The sequence below is a fragment of the Electrophorus electricus genome, chromosome 13, assembly GCF_041902795.1.
Source record: "Electrophorus electricus isolate QZ-2024a chromosome 13, ASM4190279v1, whole genome shotgun sequence".
In the NCBI taxonomy this organism is placed as follows: domain Eukaryota; kingdom Metazoa; phylum Chordata; class Actinopteri; order Gymnotiformes; family Gymnotidae; genus Electrophorus; species Electrophorus electricus.
Genome location: NC_137509.1, coordinates 13,096,964 through 13,120,526, shown reverse-complemented (window position 1 = coordinate 13,120,526; position 23,563 = coordinate 13,096,964). Strand labels below are relative to the sequence as shown.

At 38.6% G+C, this 23,563-nt stretch overlaps 1 protein-coding gene across 2 annotated transcripts; it reads right to left on the bottom strand.

Annotated features, from left to right (window-relative positions):
* Positions 1-23: 23 nt before the first annotated feature.
* On the bottom strand, positions 24-5,931 carry LOC113577338 (uncharacterized). 2 transcript variants are annotated; one of them, XM_035519766.2, is made up of 8 exons: positions 5,485-5,931; positions 4,714-4,871; positions 4,511-4,627; positions 4,300-4,353; positions 3,999-4,145; positions 3,654-3,776; positions 3,508-3,551; positions 24-1,692 (listed from the first exon to the last, which is right to left on the bottom strand). In XM_035519766.2, exons 1-7 carry the CDS (start codon positions 5,489-5,491, stop codon positions 3,513-3,515), a joined length of 645 nt encoding a protein of 214 aa, XP_035375659.2. In that variant the 5' UTR covers positions 5,492-5,931; the 3' UTR covers positions 24-1,692; positions 3,508-3,512. The 2 variants fall into 2 exon arrangements, with proteins under 2 accessions (XP_035375659.2, XP_035375658.2); XM_035519765.2 differs by lacking the exon at positions 24-1,692 and having other exon boundaries at positions 3,234-3,551; positions 5,485-5,928.
* Positions 5,932-23,563: the final 17,632 nt, after the last annotated feature.

The following is a 23,563-nucleotide window of genomic DNA, read 5'->3' as shown; positions in this document are numbered from 1 at the left end:
ATGTAAAAAATAAACAGCAGTAGAAGTAAACAGAAGCAAGTCTTTCTTAGCTGCAGTAAGAATAAATTCTTTACACAATGTCGAGGTTCCAGCTGAAGTCAAAGTGGACATTGTGTCCTGTCCCTTCATGTCTTAAGAACACCTTCTTAAGAAAAAAAGATGGGCAAAAGGGAGCTACAACTTTCTCTGTCCCAGCTGTGCATTACCAGAGGATTGCTTTTGTGAGCTGATGCGTGAATGATGGCATGACAAGAGTTGTATTGCAGTATTAGCTCTCTGTAGTTTTTGCTTACATACACGTTATATAGCGGGAACAATGACTCCAGTAACACAAGCTATAGAACTATAGTTTTTTAAAAGTAGTATTGATTATGGAGAATGCAGCAATTCATTTGATACATGTATTTTCCTACCTAAAGCCAAATAAGCATGTTTAGGTCATCTAAATGACAATCCTTGGAAAAAACAAAAAATTGTGACAGGCAATATAGTAATGTCTACTTGCTGTCTGGCATCCAATTCAACTTCTCCCACTGTCTCTCATCCATTTCTGCAGAATTTCATTAAATTAAGTCTTTATTCCTTAGCTTCAGCAATAATGAGTAGTTGGCTAGGTAATATTTATAATTCAACATTATATGGAACTTTTTACTATATGACAGCCATAAATTCATAGCCAGTTAATAGCATGGCCATACTTCATGAAAATGGTCCCGAGTGCTGTTCTGGTATTTGTCTATCACAGAGGAGGTGTGAATGGGTTCACAGTGATCACAGGTTCCCTTAGCATACCTACCATATCAAAGCATCCTTCGCATACATACCATGAATATTCATATATTTAAATCCCAAGACAGTATTTCATAGTATGCTGTCATGTTATTCTTAACGCGGTATGAGCAGCCATAAATGACCTTGCAGTGGAATGCAGCTAAGGTGGCAGCGAGAGGCTCGTCCCCTTCAGTACTTCCACTGACAAGAAAGGATCGATAAAGTCTATAGATAAACATGAAATGAGAAGTTTAAATGAAAGGGCATGGGGCTAGGCTCTCAAACTCCAAAGCTGAAGGTACTGGGCCATAATGCCTTATGGCTTCTCACATTTAATGTTTCACATGTGATTTCATGTAGGTTCTCACACTGAAGATAGCATCACCTGCACTCCTATACAGGCTTTCATCTGGCAGCAAACCGCACAAAGGAACACAGGGTTATTTGGGGCTTTTGTGGCGTTTTTTTAGGTCCAGAAAACATAACGGGGTCTAGAAAATCCTTTGGAGTACCTGCATTAGGACGAAGCAGTTATTTCTAAAGAATGTTTTGAAATCCCTAGTCTTATCTATTGGGAGATGTATAAGAATGCCATGGTCTAACTACAATCATAACATCTGTGAATTTTTCTACCACAACTCTGGAATCCCCAAAGATGTTTCTGCCTGGCAGCATAGTTTACATTCCTTATCTAACACATCCTATTCAGAAGATTCTGACTGATTAGGTATGCTAGATCTCCAAGAGCAGTGCCTGCTATAGCTCCATCACAGAGAAGGCAGAAAAGCATTGTAAGGTGATGGCTTTCTTGCTACTCACTTGAGGCATTTGGGTCACGCCATATCTCACCTCCCCTTGAATACTTACTGTAGGAAGGTGAATGTTCTTTACAGTTATTGCCAAACTCCCAGCAATTATGACCTACAAAATGGCAAGTGCACAACATAGTGACGTCGGGGTTAGTAAACTCCGCTCCAATTTCTTCTGTTAAGCGCAAAACATGGTCACAGGGAGAGGTCACACAAGGCCACCTCGCCTAAATTCTTGGATTTTGCTAAATGTGGTTCAGAAAAGCTCTGCGCAGGCTGTTGTTTCCCCAATAGCTGAAAAATGATTTGTAGTGCACTTCATGTTTCCGACCAGAACGTACCATTTTTATACAACTAGAGGCTTCGTGTGCCCTCGATAGCCCTAGAAGTCTTTAAAAATAAGTGCTTCTGGCCCATGAATGATAAACTCCTGATGCAAATGTAAATTCTGTGTGGATTATGGAACATGCAGGTTAAAAAAGTTATCACTGTTTATTGTCCAATTGTCCTAAAGCAGGGTAGATCCATAGTGCAAATGGCTGTTCATTATCCCTCTTAATACATAACTACTTACAACAGTGTGACACAATATTTACTTTGTTATTGGCTTCTGCCAAGAACTGTAGTTCAGTGGAACTATAACTACATTGTAATATAGATGTATAGCAACATAGAGTACTAGACTATCCTATGTAGACACCCTTATAAAGAAGTCACCATATAATGTGTGATATTGAACTTGATGATGTAATTCAGTTTATGGATATAGCTTGTTTTACTGATTACATTTAATGCTTCAATACTATATTAGCGGCCAGCTAATATTTACTGTGGTTTAGTTCTGAACTAAGATGGACTTTTATATAAATGTGCATAATCTGTTATAATTTTACAATTGTTAGATTTTTTTTTATTTGCACTGTTGCAGATTGGGCATAATCACACTGTAGAGGTATGGGAAAAGGGTACATAAAATATTGTGGTGCAAGTCTGTTTCCAAGTTTCTCTAGCTAGACCATTAGTGCCTTATCCTCCAGCATCTCCAAAAATACCATCTCTCAAGCTCCTCAACACCCAGTACGTTTGCATCCTATAAATTTCACATTTGAACGTAACGTAAACACACTCTGGGCCTGAATTTTCTCTGTGTACTTTTTTAAAAAGATAACATGAAACCTAGGTCTGCTTAATATATATTTGAGCTCAAATCATAAGAACTATTCCTAAATTTCATAATAAAAACTTACATTTATATTTAACTTTGTTTATTTTGTATGACATGTGGATGGAGCCTATTTGGCTAGACTTGTAGCTAGTTATGTTTATGAATACATGAATAAGATTTTATTTTAGAAAAAAGAGAGAGAAAAACCTGCTACCTCAGATCCTCCATTTTAGACATATCAGCTGCCCTTTTTCTAATGCTGTCTGTAGCAGGTATATCTCAACTCCATATCTGATAAAATTATGAATTGCTATTATACAAAATTTATTAGAATTAACTGTAAACAGTTATGCTGTTTTTGTGGTAAGTGAAAGAATGTGCCTTTAATTAATTTCATTGCTGGAATTAACCCCCTCCTGCCCCCCAAAAAAGCGTTACCCATAGTTCATAGTTTGTCACATTTAGCTTTTTTTCCCCGTTAAGCCACATAAATCTACAACTATATTTATTTCATTTAGGCTATGTTTATAAACATTTAAGTTATGTCATACAAATGTAAGAATAGTACAGTCACGATATTAAACACTATCCAAAAAAGGGCATTACATTTTTAGTTACATTAATGTTACAGATTCAGTATACACTTTGTTAGCATATGTATACAATATGTATATGTATGAGATGCATGACATGTTATCAGTTCGATTAATTAAATTAATTCAACAAATTAAACATATTATAGAATTGTATTAAAGAGCTTACAGCTGTTACTGAGGACCACGGGCTGTATTCACAGCAATGACAGGCTGAAAGAAGGAACATAACACAGCAAAGTTAAGAAGCGTCACCACTGATCTTAAACTGCTGAGAAGTCTGGAATTGCACGTGAACTTTTACTGGGTTCTTACCACGCTGGTCCGTGGGGAGCAGCACTGAATGACTTTGCAGCAGAACGCAGCCAAGGTGGCTGAGAGAGCAATCTGAGCTGTATGTGCCAGCATTTCTACTCCCACGATGTGGTCATACGTGTCCTGTGGAAAAACAGAATTAAATGAAGGTACCTAGTGTAGTCCTACAATCTGTCTGAAACTATGTCAAATTTGATGTAGTGTAGTATTTTGATAATCTGCCATTTTGAAAACATGTCCCGTGAACAAGTGGCGTGATGTTTTGTGTAAGGCTGTGTTCTGTAGTTGCTGCTGTAATAGAGGGACTGGATGTAAACACTGCACTGGCACAAAAAGCTATATTACCTTGAGTCTGTAACACATAGGATCAGCCAAAGTCGTATTTCTGCTGTCGTTCCAGCAAATGTTCCACAGCAGAATGCCTGTGGCATCCATAAAGCAGAACACTGACACTACACACATCACAACCTGCACTGCCAAACAGGCCTTCAGCTGTGAGGAGACAAAACAGGCATGCACACAGACAGAGACACACACTTTTAAAACATTGCTATGACATAATCGTGTATGAGCTGTGAATGTATTCTGAATAACGGCAGCTATTGGGCAAGATGTCCAGGTGGTGTGTCAGTGCTTCCTTGCTTACTGTAGGAAGATGCAGGTTCTGAGCACCTACTGCCACACCACCAGCTATTAAGCCCTGCAGGATTGAAAACAAATACACACTAGAAATCAGATATCAGATACTGCATTAAAAAAATAACCAACTGTATCATAATTAGATTCTGGATAAGATTAGATCAGATTAGATAAAGATTTAATTATAAGAAAATAGATTTTAAACTGCTAATACTTACAAATAAAGCCAGGTTCCCAAAGATGAGGTGTGATAGCCAATCCCCAAATACTTCTACAACACCCAAGGATGTAAATCTGACACTCATGATAAAGAGAGCCAGCATAATCTGTGTTAACTTTGGGAAATGACATAACATATATATTATGAAAGAGACAAGAACATTAAAAGTAGGTCTAAATGTGATAGGTTTCAACTACAAACCCCTAAAGCTTTAGGTTCTGCCTCCAGGTACTTGTTTTTTTGATGGGGGTCTCTCTGAAAGGCGACCTCCACTAGGGCTCCTGTTTCAGTCATGGAGGTTTGGTTTGGGGGACCAGCATTCTGAACACCAGAGTCAATAATCTCCACCTCACCTTCTTCTGTGAAACAAAACCAAAGCCAATAAGTTGGCAGTCACCAGTGTACCAGGCACGTAGAAATACTGCCCCCCCCCCAATAAAATTCTTAAGTATAAGTTATCCTAAGTAAAACGTGAAACAATTACACTGCTCCATTTATAACATAAGCACGTAGTATTATATACTGTACTGTTTCATACAGCTAGCATTAAATGTTAAACATCAGTCGAGTGGCTACGAAAATGAGCTTTACTTTTGAGAGAATGTTTATTTTGCTGAGAGTCCCTGGCAAAAGTGACTGTAGATATGCTGTTTCAAATTAAACGCCATGTAGATCCATAAATGCATATCTCGATGTTCCTGCTTCTTTCTATATACCGTTCGTTAAGTTCATACTTTACTATCATCTCCATGCATGAACAAAATATTCCAGCGAGCCGCGGTCCGATTCTGAATAACAGTAGACATTATAATTAGTTTGTTTTAAAAAGTTGCAAAATTGTTTGAATTACATAACAGTCCGAATTTCGGTTGCATATGAGAACATAAATCTAATGCAATTTGTGATTATGCGACGAATTGCGGTTTTCGAAAAGGACCTTGCATTATCAGACGTCTAAAGCTGAACACATACCTGACATTTTTTGCTCTCCCTGCGTCTAAACGTCGATCAGCCTGGTGCGTAAACTACACTCCGAAGAATTTTGCCTTTTCACTGGGCGTTCTTGCATTTTTTTTTTTCGGGGGGAGGGGGTGCCATTCTCCAGTGCCTCCCCGGCACAAAGAACAGACGGAAAAGTTTGGGGTTCAGAACCATGTCTGATGAGACAAAGTCTGCTAAGAAACGTCAGTAGAAGTGTATTACATTTAAAGTTACTGTGGCCCTTATTTAAGATGTTTCGTCTACGCAACGAGGAGTGAGGTGAACGGCTAACAAATGTATGTGGGGAAAAAAAGAAAACCCCAAGGAACCACAGAGATTCAATTTATGCTGGTGTTGTACACAATAAATAAGATATATAGTAATAAAAACACAGTGTAGCTCTATCCAGAGAAAGAAACAAATATAGAACTACACTAACTTCCTAACACAAAAACAGTGACCCAAGAAAAACAGCAGCCACGCCCTACCACCAGTACACAAAACTGAAAGAAAGATTCTGTACTGTAAGGGTTGGCACCAGGCCGAGACCCCCTCCGGCCACCAGGGGGAGGCTTCGAGTCAGGCACACTACCGATCAGGCTTGATGCACAACAGCTGGGCTAGGTCTATATAAGCCCAGTGACCCAGTCCCTCAGTGCTGGGGCTTTGCTAAAGTTTTGAGCCAAGCTCCTACCCGGTAACTTTGGGTGAGCCCTTGTGCTACACCTCTCTTCTGCTCTGCGGGGGTGTTTGTGTTTTCCTTCTCGAGTCGCTCTCTCTCTCTCTCATGGATTCCCTTAGCCATTAAAGTTCCTCTCTGTTTTTGGTTGGGAAGTTTAGGAGTTGGTTTTCCACAGTGCATCGAGGCTGCCATTGTTCCTGTGGAGTCCTTTGTTTTCGCCCCTTTTCCACGCTCGGTGTGGTGATTAGTTTTTCCTTCAGTTTTGTCGTCCTCTTTTCATTTGAAGTGCGATAAATGTGCAGATAGTTTTATGGCTGCCGCAGTCTAGCGGGGGCTCGTTCATCTCGCAGCAAAGCGGTTGGGGTTCAACTCCCTACCGTTGGTTTTTCATTTCTCTTGATTTACCTGTTCTAAGATCTAAGTGTTTTGCACACGGGGCTATCACCATTAAAACGTGGTAGCTCACGCAGCAGAGTTGGTGTCATCACCTATCTGTCCTGGGTTTGAGCACCATTACAGATGCACTATATACAACAGCAGCCAGCATTACAAGGGAAAAGAAAACTCAGTCTAGGGGGGAGGCTAGGTGGTACACAGCGAAAGTTACAAACAGTTGTAAAAACAAAGAACTCTCCAACCATGTAGTGCTCTCACTCCCCTTCAATTCTACAATGAGGGGTCTTTTCAAGAGTTGGTGGGATGGAGCATAGGTTAGGGGAGACTGGCAATGGTTAGAACAGCATAACTTTCATTAATAAGGGATGACATGAGAATGTTTGTTTACATTTCTGTTTTACAGTCGCGTCATGCAATGTGCAGCAGGTTTTCAATTGCTTTGACCATTCTTTAAAGGTCCTGCCAAAACTGGTCGATCATGTACAATGCCCTACATACAACCACTGGTCACACTGCATCTCATTGTGTGTGTAGCTGCTCCACAGAAGTATGTGGCCAGAAAGGCCATGAAGACGATCCTTTATATTCCACTTTAACAAGGCCATAAAATGCCTAACACACAGCTGACAGCGATGCTCGGAGAGTTGGACTCGTCAGAATTATCCATGTACAGCATGCCTGTGACAAAATTATGCTCTCTAATGAAATGACTTTTTAGGTTTGTAAATCCAATAAAACAGAAATGACTAACAAATCTGATAGAATTACAGATGTGAAGTTGCCAATTTGTGTGGTAATCTGTAGTAGACTGGATTAAAAACTTCCACAGGAGTCGTTGTAAAAACTACAAGCAATAAATGTGTTTATTCCAGGTTAGTAACAAATCACATCTCAAGGAAAATTCTAAAAACTAAATTATTCCTAATTTGAAACACGACACAGTAACTTTGTTACTCCCAGGGCCACTGTCTTCCCTGAAATACCAAACAAAACTAAAACTGCACAATCCACCCAGAACTGAGAGCTAAAAATAATAGCATGACTTCATAAACAAATTAAACTTGTGCCATCTATGTGAATATTATTTGTTGGTGATAATTTATGTACTTGTACTATTTATGGCATTACCACAATACAGACAAGGATAACAGTACAATTCGTACATTCCTAACCTGCTTTGGCTCCCACATACCGGCCCATAATTGTCCTCTTGATCTAGAGACAATTACCAAACAACAGAAAACAAGGATCCAAAATAATACATAAATAAAACTAATATTATTCGACAGCAAGTCTTCACTGCTCAATTTAACAGAACCTGGTGCCAGAGGTTACCAGCACATGGCACACCGTAAGAGAACAGTTTTTACCACTGCCTCATGCACTGGGCCATTTGCTGAAAAAATTAAATACATTTTTGTTATGAAAAGGTCTTACAGTTTATCTGCTCTGGGAAAAATCCTTTTTTTAATTAATGAAAGTTTGTATTTCACCCAGTTTTGACCAAAAACCTGGATGCCAATACATCAGTCATTATAAAACATTAGGAAACCTTCATGAAAGAGAATTGTCTGTCCAGAAAAGGCATGTCAAAAAAGCCTGGCTGAACTTGACCCTGTAGGAACCAGGATCTGGAGCAGGCATGCACTGAGGAGAAATGTTAAAATGTCAGGGGACCAAGTCATCTCAGAAAAATAGCATACATTTTACATTTGGAACACGGAAGCATATAAGTTTATTCTAGTAAAGCCCCAAAATAAAGGTATATACACTGAAAATAAGCATAACAGATCCCCTTTAAGACCTGCTACTTGGTCGGAATGGCTCCTGCATGCACACATCTGATCTACATTCTCCCTTAGCTTGAGACACCACTGCCAAGCTTCATCTTTGAGTGGAGTTTTGATCCAACCGTTAGATGAAGGATGTGCAGGAGGCGCCAGTTTTGAGAAGCATTTTTTTTGCTGTACTCCCATCCTGTCTCACCTCACATGGTTTGTTGTAAGCTTTACTGCCTTTGTGTGGGAAGTGTCATTATCCTGTCTAACTGGCGAAAAGCGATCTTTTTCTTGGCCATCATCACATGCTTTGTGTACATAGTGAGATCAACAGAGACCTGTTATTCAAAGAGGTCCGTGGGCCTGTAAAATATCTGCGTTTACTGAAGTTTTCAGCAAAACCTCCAATGCAGTGTGACCCTAGTCCAGTGAGTCAAGTTTTCAGTTCACCAACTACAGCAGAAAATACATTTTCAGTAGATTAAAAGTGTTTCTGCTAAAGTGGATGGTTAATCTCAATTTTCGCTTGGTCTAATGCAATGGAGAATGATCAGTAGGGGGCAGTGTCGGACAAGGAATAAGACCACTATCCCATCCGTGGGAATGTCTGAGAAACAGCTCGGTGGCGTTCTCCAGGGCGCGCGTTAACAGAATGAGAATATGTTACATGTTGCAATGCCTGTTTTTAAGGAATTTGGGATTAAAAAAAAAAAGATTATCATATTGCGGACTGAAAAGGCTTGACAGCGAGATCTAAATGTTACTATAAGGAATAAAGCCGGAGTATCCAGGTGAGTTTCTAAGTTCATGGCAAAGGCGTGGACTTTCACTCTATAAATAGGGTAATAAAAAATAGCAACAGACTATTGCGATGTTGTAACATTTGTTGATGTTGCAACATTTTCTTCTTTATAATTTTGGCCCCAGTGATTCCCCAGAAAGCCTTTCAGTTTTATTTAGAGATACTATTGTGATCAAAAGTTTAGGTCCCAAGAAGAAGCCACTTTGGTCTCAGGACCATTGGAGAAAAGGACCAAGAATGTAGTCAGGTGAGCTATCACTATCCTCTCTTCTGGAAAAAGCTCAAAAACATTCGAAACAGTGGCTGTAGCTCCACAGGGTTTGAAACCTTCATCATGTAAGACCCCTGCCTTCACGGGTTTGGGGAATATTCTCAGTCAGGCTTAGTCTTTGGGATATTTTGAACACCGATGAACTTACATTCGATTAGCAAACAGCAATAACGTTTTCTTCTAAATAAACATGGCTATCATTTATGTCTTTGCCTCCCATTGTGATTCTGTACTTAGTGATTCTGAATTCTTTTGTGCTTCTTAACTACATTTGCAACGGAACATGGATACGGTCACATTTTATATGCTTTTCTTGTCACAGTTTTCCAAGGTTTTCATTCACCATGTAACTTTCTAAGTCATTTAATGCTCTATGTGTAGAGAAAGCATATTTCGGAATGCTTCCACGATCTACTTTCGATAGGCTACAACTTCTGAAAATAAATTGTTTAGATGTGCAAATATGGTGCAACAAATAAAATGTAATCCATGTTCTTGCTTAACGTTTTTAGGCCAGAGCTTGTGAATTTTGTGTTTATGTAGTTATTTAGAACTGTTGGCCTTGCTGATTGCTGCAGTCCCTGATCAAATGTTGAATATAAAGAGTGTGATATGTAGACTAATGTGTAAGTATATATAGGCATTCATTTAGGCTAAATCAGTAAGATTACATAAATAAAATACAAAATAAAATAAAATCTAAAGGACCACAGCTGCGCCAACAAAAGAAATAAAAATGAAATTACTGGTCAAATAGGTATATTATTGTATCTATTCTTGTTCTTCATTCAGTTATGAATTGATCCACTTTAAACCAGTAGACTAAATGTTACTTTACTTAAGGATATGGATATGAAAGTCGTTTCACAATTACCTAAAGACTGAAGAAAATGGAACACATGCATGGATGACTCCAGGAAAAATAAGTCACTAAATCTTAAATGTCTCATAAAGGTCAATCTAAGAAGACTGGACACCTGCAGTTTGTAGCAATTTGCACAATACTGCATAAAATGAACTATGTTTTTATGAAAATTTGTTCGAACTTAGCATTCACTGATGAGAGGTCTTTAGGCCTAAGGCCATGACCAATGCATTTGCTGTGTCTCGAACTGCGTATGAACTCAGTCCATGGCCCTTTAAATACAGCAGGAACGGTGTGCCTTCGTAGTTATTTGGCGTCATACTTTCCAGTAGCACCAATCAAAAGCTGCATAATCGAGAGCACAGGCTTCCGGTTCAAGATGAGACAGTCTGCGAGCTAGAGAAACGCTGAAAGTTCAATTATGGTGCGCGGGTTCTCCAAGCTCACCAGTGTTTGCGCAACAGCTACCCATCTTGGAGAAAAGAACGAATGTTGTAGTCGGAAACTATGAGCAAGGAAGACATGGTATGCCAACCAGCCACGGTGAAATTCACAATTGATAGCATTCTTAAAAAGGAATTTGATGCAAACCGCACAGATTCGCAGCTCGAACCTGAAAGCAGTTGTTCATCGTACGAAGCCCGGAAATATGGCCCTGAGTTGTCAACCTCCAAGGAAACAGGTAACAGGTGCAGACCTCTTTAGTCTAAACAGACTAAATATTTGAATGCACTCAGGCTTAACTTTTACACGATTGCGGAAATGTTGGGGTCCTTAAAATGTTCTTAGATGTTCTCCTTGCGTCCCGGTATTTTAAAAAATAATCTATAATAACTAGAGGTTTTTGGGGCTTTTTTTCCCCAGCGCACAGATATACCAAAGAATATGTCAGCTTTCAGAGCATCGCCTCTGACAACGACGCAGCCCAGGGAGTGCCCGAAACGTATCCAAAACGTGACGCTGCAAACGGGGACAACCGCATCCATCAGCCACAAAACCAGAAGAGCAAACCAGCCGCGAAAAAGAAATCGCGCACAATCTTCTCCAAGAGGCAAATCTTTCAGTTGGAATCTACATTCGACGTTAAACGATATCTTAGCAGTGCCGAGCGAGCGTGCCTTGCTCATTCTTTACAACTAACAGAGACGCAAGTCAAAATTTGGTTTCAGAACCGCCGGAATAAATTAAAACGGCAGTTATCCACAGACTTTGAAGCGCAATGCTCTGTCGAACATTTCTCCGACGCGGCAAAAATGATGAAATTACCAAATCTATACAAAGAAAGCGTTGGGAGTAATATTTTGGGAGGATGTCTTTTACCAATGCCTGTCCCGGTTATGTGCCAAGGAAGCACTCCTTACCTGTACCTTTCCAACGCCAGAAAATATTTCAGCCTTTTTGATGGAGGTGCATGAATTCCTGTAGCATCTTTCAGACTGTTTTGCCCTGGAAGCACAGCCCATCAGTAGGCCTACGTTCAGATATGTGGAATCACTGCTCTGGAAAGTTGCAGCCTACGGTTAGTTGCACAAATAATGCGAACAAATAAAATGGCTGTTTTCCTATGCAATATGTAAACATGTAAATCTTTAACAATATCATTTTTTCTTTCAATATAGGGGAAGCTCTATCACGTATTTTTCACTTGTCACAATGTTAAAGCAACATATAAAGCTCTGTTATAATACAATAAAATCCCAGTGCCTAGCTGTTGTTTTCCGACTGAAATGTCTTTGAAAGTTTTGTCAATTTGTAGTCCATTTACCTTACAGGTCTTAAATTGAATCGATGAGTCTACTAGTTCTGCAATTACCTGACTATAATCCAAGACCCACGGACTGCTAATTGACAGACTTAATGACCTTACGGACATTTGCAAGAGAACATTAATTTCTCTATGCATTCTTAATTTAAATGATGTGGAAATAAGTAGTAGAAGTATTTACAATAAATAACATCAAAGTGAACCGATATAATGGGTAACTTTGCAGGTTTGTGTATTTGTAGGAGAACCGATTGAAACCGCGCGCGCGCGCGCGTGTGTGTGTGTGTGTGTGTCGAGACTGTGTTAAGGTCGAGGAGAAACCATCCCAAGGGCCTTGATGGACACGTTAACGAAACTTTCCGGTCCCGTTTATACTTTTCTAGCGGAGCCTCTCTGTCCTCTTCACAGCAAATTAAGAACGTGAATGCTGTTAGCCTGTGCTTACGTAGTCTTTGAGGAACTAGTTGTTTGTTCGTTCGTTTGTTTGTTTGTTTGTTTTTAAAAATGTTTTAAATAAAAAAATATTTGCGTTGATAAGAGATACCCATCTCACGTAGCTAATGGTAAACTGGATATTTCTGTCATAATTAACGCCACTGTTATAAATTCCTTGTTACAAAAACACGGTCGAGTTTCACAGTTTCTACTGCATTTCTCTCTTATTGCTATCTGTGATTATGTATAAATTAAAGCAGATTACAACATAAAAACATATTAATTGTACTTATTTATACAATACAAATAATGACTCTTAAAATGTTATGATGTTTGCCAGTGTTCATAACTGAATGTCCACTAAAAATTAGAGCGAAAAATATGATTAATTTCTGTTACTACCGTACAGGTCGCTAATTTGTTCAAACGGATGAGTGCTTTCAGCAATGCTACTGGTGCTTATAATTTCACATCGTCTAAAGTAGTTGGTAAGAGGAGCCTAAATTCAGCTTGATTTGTGCCATTCCCCTTTAAGGGATCTGAAATACAAATTATTATTCCATTCATTACAGCAATTAACAAAACTGATAAGAAAAAATATCTGACCAATGCAGTTTTTATGCCATTTTAAAAAGCCTATATCACTGTTAATGCGTTTCACAATAGGAGCCGGTGTCTTTCCTTTCTTAGTATATCCCCTTTTTATGTTTTAGACTTAGAATAATATATTTAAAAAGATGTATCCATACAAAGAGTGATGCAAACATTTTATGGCATTTAGCCGACACTTTTATCTAACGCAACTTACAATTATGACTGAATACGACTCGAGCAATGGAGATTTCAATGCTTTGCTCGGTGGCCTAGCAACGACAGCTTGGTGGCGTGGCTTGAACTAGTCAAGTACCTTAACCACTAAGTTGCCGCCCTCTTTACTGCTCTGAAGATGCATTTGGCCATATGTATACTAATTGCTTGTCAACAAAATGCTAATGAAGGTAAATTCTTTAAAAGTGAGGTATGTGGATGAACAGTAGTACCACACTATGGCCACATTATGAAAAAAATATTTTTATTCAATCACATTTTCTCTCATGCGTTCAAATGCATTACAGAATTGGCCTAATTACTGTACTTTTTCTGCAGATACTGGTAGATGGTAAATGACCATAATAATGACAACAAAATCTACTGAATCCATAAAAATCATCTTAAACTCAAAAACAGGAGCTTAAGACATCTAAATATATCATCACCTGGTCAGAAATTGTGAACAAATATGAACAAGTCCTATTGAGTCTCCCTGCCTTAGCCTAAAAAGCTGTCACACTACTGCTCCTGTCTAGCTGAGCCTGTATTAGATTTGTTCAAATTCAGGCTTTTTAATTCTAGATGCAGTACTAGGTGCTCAGCAGGGTTTGGATAACAGTGCGATAATGGCTGGTGCATTACACCAGGAATGCTCACCTTCACAGACCCACTGTCACTTGTACCACAATACACTGGAAGTTATCTGATTACAATAGTTTTGGGCATAAAGGGGTTATCACAATGTATCATTTTATAAGATGAATGTCCAGCTAAATGTATCTAAGTTAATGAGATTATATGAAAATAGAATATTAATGATTTCCATTTATTTTTCTACCTAAGTGTAATACTTTCAGAGAAGTCTGAAATGTGGCATTCTCTCTTATCCCTATTAACATTTTTGATGTGCTAATTGTCTGTGTATGTATGCATGTATGTATGTATGTGGTGTTGGTGGGGGGGGGTTAATTTTAATTGAGGTTTGTGTTGGGGGTTATGCTGTCGCTGTCAGAATTCCTGGGAATTCCTGGCTCTGCTGCTGATGGGTGTTGGTGGTTGTAGGAGCCACCCTATGCTATCTCACTATGCTCTAGAGCCTCAAGATATAAACGACCTTCTCGGCGTCTGCTGTAATGCCACCTTGCAGTCTGGAGCTTTGCTTTAGCTTCAGGAAAATCAATTAAAGGCTTCACACTGATCACACCACCCAGCCTCACACATTATATGAGCAGTATGAGCAGGAATGACTGGAAGGGACACATCCATACCCCCCATGCTATGCTAAGTTGATACTGTATGATAGTAAGTTGGATTTCCAGGGATTTCAGCCAGCTTGAACCCCAAAAGTAGATCCTACAGCGTCTGTGTGAGATCTTCCGCTGAAATCCTGAAGATGCAGGCAGAAGAAACAAAAGAACATAAACGCTTAGGATGGAGATGGAGGGTCTTGCCCACATCTAATGTACATTCCAGATCATGTTTTAGTTTATTTTATATTTTTGTTTCAAACAATATTAGATTTCCATACAAAACGCCTTTTCTTTTCCAATTATATACATTACAAATATTGAATTGTAGGCATTAAATAAGGATGACGCAACTTTTATAAAGTACAGATAACCGTGGTAATTCCCAGCAATTCTTTGCAAAATCAGACCGTGGTGGACACTTTGTTCCAGTCTCAGTTAAAAAACATACAGCTTTGTCCACTTATGATGTCCTTTGTAGTAAGCTGAATGCTTACAGAAAGATGGACATCGTGCTTACAGACAGCACTGTAAAAAAGCTTTCGGCAAAAACTAAAGAAAACCTTCAGTAATTCAACGAGACTCTACAGCCACTTCAAAAGGATTTTCATAGCCCCACACATACCCTTTATCTCAAATGTAATTTCTTTTTAAAAAATCACACGCTCCCTGATTTGCATTATGGTCTCCCTGTGTCTCTTTATATAAATCCATCTTCTGGTTAAGTCTCTTTTCTCTCATTTTAAAACACCATCTAGAAATTTATATCACCTAGCATGCAAGTTCTACTAATAGCCTTTACTGTCATCACAGAAATGTATCATATATAAAGTAGTCTAATATATAACGTAGTCTAATATATAACGTAGTCTAATATATAAAGTAGTCTAATATATAAAGTAGTAAGCTAAAATTGAGTACTAAATAATAACTGGCTTAATGCGTATTAGCCATACATACATACATACCCATGACAGTGTATTCTAGCTCACACTAAAATACAGTCCAAATACTGCATATATTTCCGTTTAACATGAAATAAATTAAAAAGGCTTTTCCTTTTTAGCACAACTGATGACATCCTTTTATGCTGATTTTTCAATCACATGCAAATTTAAGAGGAAATGTGTGATGTGTTAGTGGTTGTGGAGTGAACCAAGACAGAATGTGGAATAAAATGCAAAATGGAAATCACTCCATTGTGATTCACAATCAATTTCATTCAAAACTGCCAGAGCAACAAAAGAAAATATTACGAGTGGCAGCGTTTTATTATCCACCATGAAAAAGTAGTTCAAGGAGGTTATTCGGGTTTAGCAAGAGACTCAGTGACACAGAAGTTTACAATACAAACAACATTCCATTCTTTAAAACTGGAAACCAAAGAAGAACTGTGGTAAGCCATATGGCTTTTAGATTTGCAGTCTTCTGGGGGTATGGCATGCTTAATGTGACAGGCCATTACCTGGTTGCACCCTAGTGGATTTATTTAAATTAATGGGCCAGTTTATAAGACATTTATGTTTAAAATGTGTTTAGTGATGGTTAAAGCACCTTCATAAATCTACGTTTGATAATAAATGATAATTATCCATCAGAAAGTTGCTGTGGCTAATAATATAGTTTTACATATTTACTTAGTTAGTTGTGGATATATCGGACTTAAAAATATATTGAATATAGAGTATACATAGAATAGAGAATAACGAAAAATTATAGGTTTCAGGAAAGCTCAGGACTCCCAAGATAGTGGAAAAATATTAAAATATCGAAAGCCCCCCAAACCTTATCTCTCAATACTGTTGACCATATTTAACACTAAGTATGCGTCATCAGTGATTGTCTGTGGTGGGCCTCAAAACTCTAAAAAACCCCCCATTTAATTATTGATGGCAAACATGTGAATAAACATATATATACAACTTAGAAGCGATAATGGAAACTAACACATCCATTGGTGTGATATCTGTCTCAGTGATGATTACATATAACTAACCATTTGGACAGGCAAAATGAAAAGGCGTGACCTCTTGCCTTTCAAAAGCTGTGTGCTGTTTAGACCTGCATAACCTTTAAGACCCATCTGCCTTGAATGCCAACATGGAACCTAGATGATTCATAGACCAAGAGGATTGAGCTGACATTTGACCAGAGAGGAGTCCCATTACACTTGTGACAGCAATCTGCTCAGTTCATCAAAGATTTCATGTTTTCAGACCAATGTACATTGCCTGGCAAGAATATTAATAGAAAAATCAATAACATGGGCGAGAGGAAACTGATACTGGCTTAATGGATGTGGCTCGGTAGTGACATAGGATGTAGGGTTAAATCTGTGTTTGTATGGCTAGCTGAGGCCAGGGGTCCATGGGGCAGCCTATCTGCCCTTAATGGATACTTATCGACTGGGTGTGATCAGAACATTTGGGCTATAACATGTCTGCCTGAGGCTCTAAAAGAAACTATGAGTGTGAGATCTGCTCTCTGACTCCTTCTTTGTTGTGCAGATCAATACATCATATGCAGCACATTAGTACATCTATTAGTTAGATCGTTTTTATTAGCTGCTTTGTAATGTTTACTGGCACCTGCACCAAGGACTCGTGTCCTCATGTTGAGTAATACATCTGTGTATTTCTAAGATACATCCCATATACAAGCATCATTTAATCTTTTTTTTAAAAAGGTAACTTACTGTGAACTAACAGTATTCAGAATATTGTGTAATAAGAGTCATAAAATCATAACACTTTCAACCTACCCTGACCCTCAGTTTGATGTGATCATAACTGAAATGGGGGGGACAAAAGTTTTTCCAGATTTCAGCTTAAAGAGACATCATACTGATTATAAATGTCATATATAAATCCTTAAGCAGTGTTTTTCGTGCATGTGAGACAAAACCGCACAGAGAATGGTTAGAGTGTAAAAACGTCCCTGGCCTTCCACACAACGAGAATGCATTTTAAGTCCATGCAAAAGTGTCTTGATCAAAGAGAGCAATGATATGTTTGACAGATGTGAAGGTTGTCCTCGGGCTCACTGTGCCTCACTTCAGAGGACTTACCACACAGACAGAAATATGACCCTCCCCCCAAACCATACTGCACAGTTGGGAAGCCATGTCCACCAACCTTTAGGTGCTGTTAATAGTTAAACATACAGATAATGGCATACCGTCATCACATAGTCTCTGACAGTACTCCATAGCTCTGCAATAAAACAGAAACATTCTTCAGAACAATTTTTATATTAGTAACTCTATGCAATTCAGATGTAATATGTAGGTAAATTGACATTACTGACAACTTCTACATCCTCAACACTTTGACACAGTTACAGCTAACGAGATGCTAGGAAGCCTGTTCCAGTGTTGTTTCTTTCACCAGTCTGTTAGCCTATAAAGGGCCTAGTTCAGCCTTTAAACAAAGATGAAAAGATGCAATATGTGAGGTTTTAAAAGATTTGAGCAGATGAGAAAAATGTTTGTACTGAAGTAATAAGTGTGATTGCTATAATATTTTAAGTGTCTTGAACAATTAAAAGATTACGCAGCAGTTGCGATGTGGGCTATGGGGCAGTTGTGTTACTGATAGTCCGTTTTTAGCCTGCGTGCTGAAGGTGAGACATTGTTGCACAAGAGAAAAAAAAATCCACCAATACATTACATCTCCCAGGTTGTCACATTGTCAAAGGTTATCCTAACTGGAATTTAAAAAATCTCAGACAACAGCGTATTTATCCCAGTGACACAAGGATGATAAAATCCATACTCTATTGGTTTAATCTCCATTTGTTTCGTGCACACACACGCACGCACGCACGCACACACACACACACACACACACACACACACACACACACACACACACACACACACACACCACAAACTATGCATGTGATGACTAACTGAAGTGACGGGAGCCTGGGGTTTAAATGAACATCTCCTGCTACCTATCAGAGAGCACAACACTCCAGCATCCAGCTTGCAGACCAGGCCCTGCAGAGAGTGATGGGATGGGATTTGTCATGAGCAATTCATGCCGCGATTAACATGACTATTAACATTAGGCCTCTGAAAGGATGAGTAATCTTTGGAAAGGTCAGAGTTCATTTTAGGTGGCACCATTAACAAAGGCTGAACCTACCCAGTCATCTGAAAAAACACAGATAAGGTGTCCAGAGAAAAGACAATTACTGAACTGTGTTCCTAATGTTAGCAAAAAAAGTTACACTATGATCAAAATGCTACTAAAATGCCCCAATTTTTTAACATTTGAATATCTTAACATTAAAAATATTTATTAATACAGAGAAACAGTACTGAACATATTGACCATTAAATGGATGTTAAATCTCAATATTTTATCCAGTGCACATGTTGGATACCAGTAGGAGATTAAAGCCATGCAACAACTTTGTGTTATTGTGTTAACATCCAGGGTGAGCAGAACTGAAGAGCACTAGATTTTAATCTATTCAGCCAGCACCTATAGAAAGCATTGGTTTTCATACTCATACTAACATTTTAAATATAAAGGAAATGTAATATAACTTAAAGTAAAATATAATGTGTAATAGCTGAGTCTAAAAACATACTTGCTTGGTAATTGTACAATTTTTGTTTTGAAAAATATAAATACAATTGTTTACCCCCAAACACATTTTAGAAAAGTCTTTATGTACAAATTTTAATTGTGTCTAATGGAAAAGTCTGATTGAAAAGGAAACATTGTGACAAAACCTTTTGTGCATTCTGCATGTTCAAAATCCTACATATCCTACATTACAAACTCTCATGTCATTATGTAGCACTTCTGAATAAAACAGCCCAAAACACACCATACCCAAAGTTTTATGTTTTATCTTTTCCATATTGCGGAAACGTTAAACTCATTTATTATAGCTAAAATATCAGTAAAACAGGCAAAGTACTTAAAGTGTTTTAACCTCTTTTGTGGGTTGAGCCCATGAAGCAAAATTCAGAGAGGTGCTTTAGATTATGCCACCGTTAGAGCGCTGAGGGGGAAAAAGCGATCCTTTTTCTTTTGCATTTTGCATGAACGGAGGGCCCGCCCCTCTCGCCTGTCTGCTCCACTCACATCACGGCGCGTTAACTGGAGCGGCAGAGGTCTACAGCTTTCCCCCGTCCGTCAGGTGATGAGAGGTTATGCCACACAGGTGAATCTCATGCAGGGAAGATACAGATGATTCCCCATGACTTATTTTAGAAACAATCCTATAAACTAGGACTAAGTCTAATAGTGTCTGATTGTTTAAATGTGTGTATGTGTGTGTATGTCTCTGTAGGATCCAGGCCTAACCTCTATGGGAATTTTATAGAACCGATGCACTCTGTGATTGGCAGATACCGTTAGATTTATCTCATCTCATTTCACCTCACCTGGCTCTGGACTAGTTTGGTCCTTTTTGAATACTTCTGACTTTGCCTTTATGTACCTCCTTAAATGCTTATTATGGCAATGTTTGAAAAACAGGACCTTTCGGATAGAGGTCCTTCATCAGCTGTGCAAGCAAAGTAGCAAAGAGTGCACTCTCTCTCTCTCTCTCTCTCTCTCTCTCTCTCTCTCTCTCTCTCTCTCTCTATATATATATATATATATATATATATATATATATATATATATATATATATATATATATATATTATATATATATGTAGACAAGTTCTTTTTCAACTATGTCATACTATTGTTATACTATATCAAAATATTGGATCTAAAAAACATAAAACACAAAATCAGACAAAAAAAAGATTTAAATATAAAAAACACAAAAATACTCCATGAAGACTAAAAATAGACTAAAAAAGGAGCAACTAAATAGACTAAAAATTAAATGAATTCAATTTTATTTAATTTAGTTTCTACCTCGTGTATCCACAGCAAACAAAAACTAGAATAGCATGTCAAACCAACACTTTCGAGGTAAGTTGACAGCAATGTTAAACTTGCTGTGATGTCTTGAACCGGTCATGTGGTTTGATCAGTGATTCCAGAGGGTTAATGCACATTTAAAGGTCTCATCACCCTGCCTGAAGCAAAAATGGCAGAAGGAATCACATCAGACAGTGAGACAGACTCTGCAAAGTGACTATGAATTACTGTGTATTGAAAGAGCTAATTAGTCCTGCTAATGCCACTCAGACATCTCTCAGAGGAGATGCCAAGTGCTCATCTGGGAGGACAAAACCCTGCTTGTGCGTGATAGGCACGTGGCCGTGCACTTAGGCGAGAGGGCAAAGCTGGAAATAACAGCTGGATGGTTGGGTGAATGAAGGCTTCATTAAAACATACAGTTGGAAATACGATTCAGTTTAATGTTCCGCCGTCATACTTGCTGACTTTCAGAGCGTTGCTTATTCTGGTGTAGACAATGGCAAATAAACACCACCGTCTTTAATCTTTTAAGTACAACGTGTCTATCTTTATGGAAATAATAGGTGAAATGATAAATGGGCTTTCAGCATTCACAAAGATCAAGAAAAAAACAAAACAGTTTATCGGCCTAAAAACGGAGATGCAGCACCTGATCAATTAGCCTTCGTAGCCCTATGAGTCATAAGCCAAATGATCTTTAATATAGCATTTATGAGTAATGATGAAAAAAGATAAACTCCTAAAGTATGAGAGTGACTTACAGATGGTTCCTGTTATGAAGCTTGTAGACTCCTCATCCTCATGCTGATCTGTGTTTGATTATGGCCATGAGAGCCCAACTGCCTGTGGCCAGAGATCATGATTTCTAAAGCATTTGCATACGTGTGTGTGTGTGTGTGTGTGTGTGTGTGTGTGTGTGCGCGCACGCATGGAGAACTTGAGGTATATTTCATATCACATTTGTTTAATGTGATGTCCTCTTTAGGCTATAGAACATTTCAGCACCTCTTAGTAACCAGTAACATTTTCTGTGCGTCTTGGCAAGAGAGGCACAAACCCCCTTCAAGCTGTACCAAACTACATGTTTTATAGTGACCTGTGCAATATAGAAGATTCCTGGAAGTCACTGCTGTGTAAAAATAAACTTTTTTAAACTTAAATTGACTGCTGGAGTGGGCCACTACCCAAAACTATCCAGTAGTCCTTAGATTAGAAACTGACCACTAACAAAAGACTAAAGAATGACTAACCGAAGCTGTGTATGGAAACAGAAGGGCTACCTCTGTGTGCACGCGTGTGTGTGTGTGTGTGTGTGTGTGTGAGAGAGAGAGAGAGAGAGAGAGAGAGAGAGAGAGAGAGAGAGAGAGAGAGAGAGAGAGAGAGAGAGAGAGAGAGAGAGAGAGAGAGAGAATGAGTTTCAGCACTGGCCACGAAAAGGTGTCCAAACTGGTCTGAAATACATATGTAGCAGGGGACATGGCATCAGATCTAAACCCAGGCCAAAGTAATAAACAAAACCCCAAACTAGTTTTTGCAGAACAGGTGTACCTACCCTAGATGAAAACTCAAGTAAAACAAAAAGACAAGCAAATACCTTAACTCTCTCACTTGTCTATACACATAACAAATAGGCCCAACCTAACAGAAATAGCAGCCAGACTCTATGTGCCAGTGGTGTGCAAACAATTTGCAAATATACAACGTGCATGTTGTAACAGAAGTGGATATTTACAAATATTTTACAAAAAGAACAGGCATCATTTATCCTAAGGGCAATCCTCATCAGAGTCAAACAAAGTAAGTCAAATACACAATCAAAACAATCACACCAATCAAAACTAACACACTCGGTACCAAGCGCAGTGAGGTGGACAGGCGTCAACAATGATGCCAATCAACAGGCCCTCTTATACGCCATCAACCAATCAGAACAATCAGAAGGCTTGTTAGAATACCCAGACTGGAGCAAACGGCCTGGACAGCACACACACACACACACACACACACACACACACACACACACACACACACACACACACACACACACAAAAGAGGCAGAGAGCAGAACATACCTGCCTCTCCTATCATTATCACTGAACATTGCTTGCACTAAATACGAAATGGAACTGATCTGGATCTGATAAGTACAAGGAACCATGTCTTTCACAGTGCGGGGCAAATGAATGTTTACAAAGCAGATGTTCACACCAAGAGGAGGGATTAAAGATTAAAGGCTGAAGGTCTGCAAAAGGGGTCCTACGCTTATTTGTCAGTCATTCTCAAAGTGTGTTGACCATTATAGCCACCCAATGCTGCCTGTTGTGAAGTTGAATGTTTAAATCCAACGTTGTTAATGTCACTGGGCCAGGTTCAATTTAGGGAATGAGGAAACAGAAGATTAACAGTAAATTGGCGTGGTTCATTGTCAAGATTGCAAACTAGTACATTTCTGAGAATGGTGAAGGAAATGAATAGTAATCTTAGCCTATGATGGGTTGCAGTTTAGGCATAAATGTGAAAAAGGTGTATAAAAGTAGGCTTGCAAAGCCTCTCATGTGAAATAAACCTCTGAAAAAGAAGTCTTGTTAGCAGACTGACTTGATCTTTAAAGCACAAATTGAACCAAGGTGAGGAATTGTAATATATGATTGATGCAGTCCAGAACAGGACAGGAAAAATTCTTTTTTCCCCACTTGGATAGAATGCATTCATGTTCAATCCAACCCCAAAAATGTAGGCTGGCGTGCATACAGACAGGACAAAGGCCCGAAGTACTGGCTGCAGTTAAAGCGATACTCAACTGGAGCACAACCTTATAGTAACACGAATTGTCAATTATCAATAAAAATGTGAACAAGTGTTTATTTTCAGTGGCAGCTGTTAATGGTAGCAGACTAGAAAGCTGCTGATATCCACATGGTGTGCATCACATGATTCAATAAAACTAAATCACAGAGAATAAAACTAAAACAGAGAATCCTGATGTGGATGTGCTCTCAGAACACAAATCAAATTTTCAAAATACTGTTATAACAATGATATTAAGATGAACTAAACGAATTGTTAAACAGTAATCTACATAATCTGATGTGCTATATTACAAGTACTCTCTAAAATGT

Coding starts and splice junctions, on each gene's coding strand:
- LOC113577338 (XM_035519766.2), bottom strand. Junction 4,628..4,713: donor CAGAACCTAAAGCTTTAGGG/GTTTGTAGTTGA, acceptor CATTTCCCAAAG/TTAACACAGATTATGCTGGC. Junction 3,552..3,653: donor GCTCCCCACGGACCAGCGTG/GTAAGAACCCAG, acceptor TCCTTCTTTCAG/CCTGTCATTGCTGTGAATAC.